The 3,025-nt window shown below is 28.9% G+C and overlaps 1 protein-coding gene across 1 annotated transcript; it reads right to left on the bottom strand.

The window, feature by feature from the left end:
- Positions 1-1,075: 1,075 nt before the first annotated feature.
- LOC119680531 (early boundary activity protein 3) lies at positions 1,076-2,249 on the bottom strand. Its single transcript, XM_038093385.1, has 2 exons — positions 1,618-2,249; positions 1,076-1,566 (listed from the first exon to the last, which is right to left on the bottom strand). The coding sequence occupies exons 1-2, from the start codon at positions 2,132-2,134 to the stop codon at positions 1,076-1,078; spliced, it is 1,008 nt and encodes a 335-aa protein (XP_037949313.1). The 5' UTR covers positions 2,135-2,249.
- Positions 2,250-3,025: the final 776 nt, after the last annotated feature.

The raw sequence follows: 3,025 nt of genomic DNA, 5'->3' as shown, positions 1-3,025 counted from the left end.
TTGTTTATGACATTGTTTTTTACTGCCCTTTTCTAGTTCCTAGTAGTGGATAGTTTTAAAATTGGATCATTTTCTTGATCATTGAAAAGCAAAGACAACAGCATTGTGCCATTAACGCGATGTTACAAGTTTCTTTCTTTAAGAACATACGCTTTGAGATTAATCCTAGGGGTTTTAAATGATCAATAACGATAAAATTCTATAAATAAAATATGTCAGTGATTTCACGTGATCGTAATTCATCAATCTCAACAGGCTTTCCAGAATATGATGTATTTCTGACATCTATAAATATTGAAATCCGAAAAAAAAAATACTAGTGGATAGAAAACCGCATGCTGATACACCGCACGCAGCGCGAATGTGGAACCTTCCATGAAACCCAGCCTAGAGGCAGGCCCACTACAACATGACAATAAACAGTAAAACTGGCAAATCGTTTAACGAGCTCAGACAACACTACAACATAACAATAAACAGTAAAACTGGTAAATCGTTTAACGAGCTCAGACAACTATGACAGAATAGAGATAGATGGAAATCATTCCTGACATCCTTAATCTCTTAATGGAGTATGAAATATAAAAATTTATGATTATGAGGCCATTATAAATGCATATATACGCATATATAAATTATAACTACTTTTTATATATTAATAGTTGCTATGATAAGAAAATATTAATTAAAAAATTTATATATTATACAATTATTAATTTTTATTGTTATATTAATATCTAAAAAATACTGCATAATATAATTTAATAACAGCTATGTTAATTTATTTTTAAAATATATAAGTTATATATATAGTTAATACTTCACATTAATTTTTGAAATTTATATTTACCATAGATATAGGTTTTTTGTGCTATCGGCTACTTTATTCTTATCACATTATTCAGATTTAATGTTCTTCTTCCATTTTTCTTAGTATTCCATTATCACTTATTTGTCCACTAATTGTTGAATAATGTAGTATTGAAACTGTTTTAGTTAAGTCAAGCTTAAAATGGGTAAGCTATTATTTTGTAAGTCGTTTATTTATCGACTATCAGATTAATTATAACCCAAATTAATCATTACAGTTCATCATAACTTTAGATGCCGGTTTAATTTTATATTGCGGTTGCTTTATTTTTCTCACACTATTGGTAGCATAAATGCTTGAAGTGGGCAAATCATTACTCTCCAACTCATTCCTCTGTCCAGTTTCTTCGACGATCATCTCTTCTATAAGATCATAGTCAACAGAGAATGAGGCAGGCAATGCGTACTCACTCAGAATCTGAAGAGCATTTCTTATTATATCACAATTATAAGATTTAAGTAGTATTATTCCTTGATATACGATGCCATCCATTTGTATATAGGCTACAACGTCTTTATATAAGTTTTCAGCTTGTCGAACAGTTTTATTGTATTTCATTATTTTATAATATACAGCACTTGTAGCATTAGTAAATTGTAAGAGCATCCAAGGATCTCGTGATAGATCAATTTTCGAAACTATTTCGGTATATATCAAGTTAAAGCAATTGTCTTTTAATTTTACTAGTTGCTTTTCTGCAATATATTTATTATTGTACTTTTGCAATAATTTAACTTTATATTCACTTTCGCCGTCTGTTACAAAAGGTTCAACAAATTCTCGTAGATCCAAAGAAGTTGTGGCATTAATGGATAACAAATCATCAGACAGCTCTTTTTTATTGTTTGTAATAAATTGCAATATATTGTTATCTTCCTTTGTATTCTTGTCTAATTTCCAAAACAAATCTTTGTGTTGTACAATTATATGTTTGACAGCATCTTCCTTTTGGTATTGAATTAGATAACACACATTGTTAATTGATTCCTTTTTATATTCTGTTATAGTCATATTCTTTTTCAAAGCTTCCAATTCAGTTTGCATATAACAATAATCATCAGAAGCTAGTAAAAGTGTTCCTTCCATGGATTTGCCATTGTACTTAAACTTAACAAGTCTATTTATATACATGGAACTGACATCTGAATTGTAGAGATCGACTGAATGTATCAGAAAATATCTGTTTTCATTGTTTGGTTTCGTTTTTTCATATTGTGTATCGACTATAAACCATGATAACCGGCAGACTTCTTTGCTATTCATTTTGACTTTATTAATTTTTCGCGGTCCTTATTACTTCAGAATTTTTGTAGAACTGATCTCATACAGAGTAAAACGCGCTTTTATATATTTCTGAAATCTGTTCCTTTAATAATAAATTCCGTTTCCCAAAATACATTTAGTGATATAATTTGCAACAAACAACATTCCGGTACCTGTAAATGCGTTAATTTTATCATTAGAAAAATAGTTTTTCTTCTTAGAATTAATAGAGAATTGTGATGGGTTGATTCCAAAATCAATTTATTTAAGTTATTTTACAGCGAGGAAGAAGGGCTTCTAGCAAAATAATAACTTAAAATTTTACAGAAAGGTTGGCCATTGTTTGAAAATTTAACATAAAGATATAGGTTACAATTTTGGTAATGGTCATAGTAACTGCATTCTGTATTTATCATTTCTATACCTAAACCAAATGTCGCGGCTTGTGTATGTGAAATAAATTTACAAACTTTCCAAATTACATTGGGTATTTTGGCATCCTCCAAATATCCCACAAAAATTTACCCACAAACCATTTTCGTACCTGTAGCGAATACTGTCCTTATTTACTGACACGCATATGAATAATCCGGGGATTTCTAAATACCTTAGAAAATTCCTCGTATGTATAATTTATTAAATTTAAATGACACAATTCAGCTGCCGACGTATCTGATATGTAAATTTTAGCGAAATTAATATTTGACTAGTAAATTTACAGATTTTAGGGCTGTAAGAAGGATAACTTTTTAGTTGCTGCAGTTATATGATATAGTTAATCAAAATAGTTATTTAGTAAATATCGGTTTTTATTTATATGTAATCAATATTAATTTATAAATAAATATACCAGTCATAATATTCATAATCAGAAGCCTTTTTTAGACATGA

The sequence above is a fragment of the Teleopsis dalmanni genome, chromosome 1, assembly GCF_002237135.1.
Source record: "Teleopsis dalmanni isolate 2A chromosome 1, ASM223713v2, whole genome shotgun sequence".
In the NCBI taxonomy this organism is placed as follows: domain Eukaryota; kingdom Metazoa; phylum Arthropoda; class Insecta; order Diptera; family Diopsidae; genus Teleopsis; species Teleopsis dalmanni.
The sequence above is the reverse complement of the archived record's forward strand: the minus strand, read 5'-3'. Positions and strand labels throughout refer to the sequence as shown.

Bases quoted from the DNA above. Each gene is read 5' to 3' on its own strand.
- LOC119680531 (XM_038093385.1), bottom strand. From the start codon at position 2,134: ATGAATAGCAAAGAAGTCTGCCGGTTATCATGGTTTATAGTCGATACA. The intron at 1,567-1,617 runs GTGAATATAAAG...AATATATTGCAG, and splicing joins TTTTGTAACAGACGGCGAAA to AAAAGCAACTAGTAAAATTA.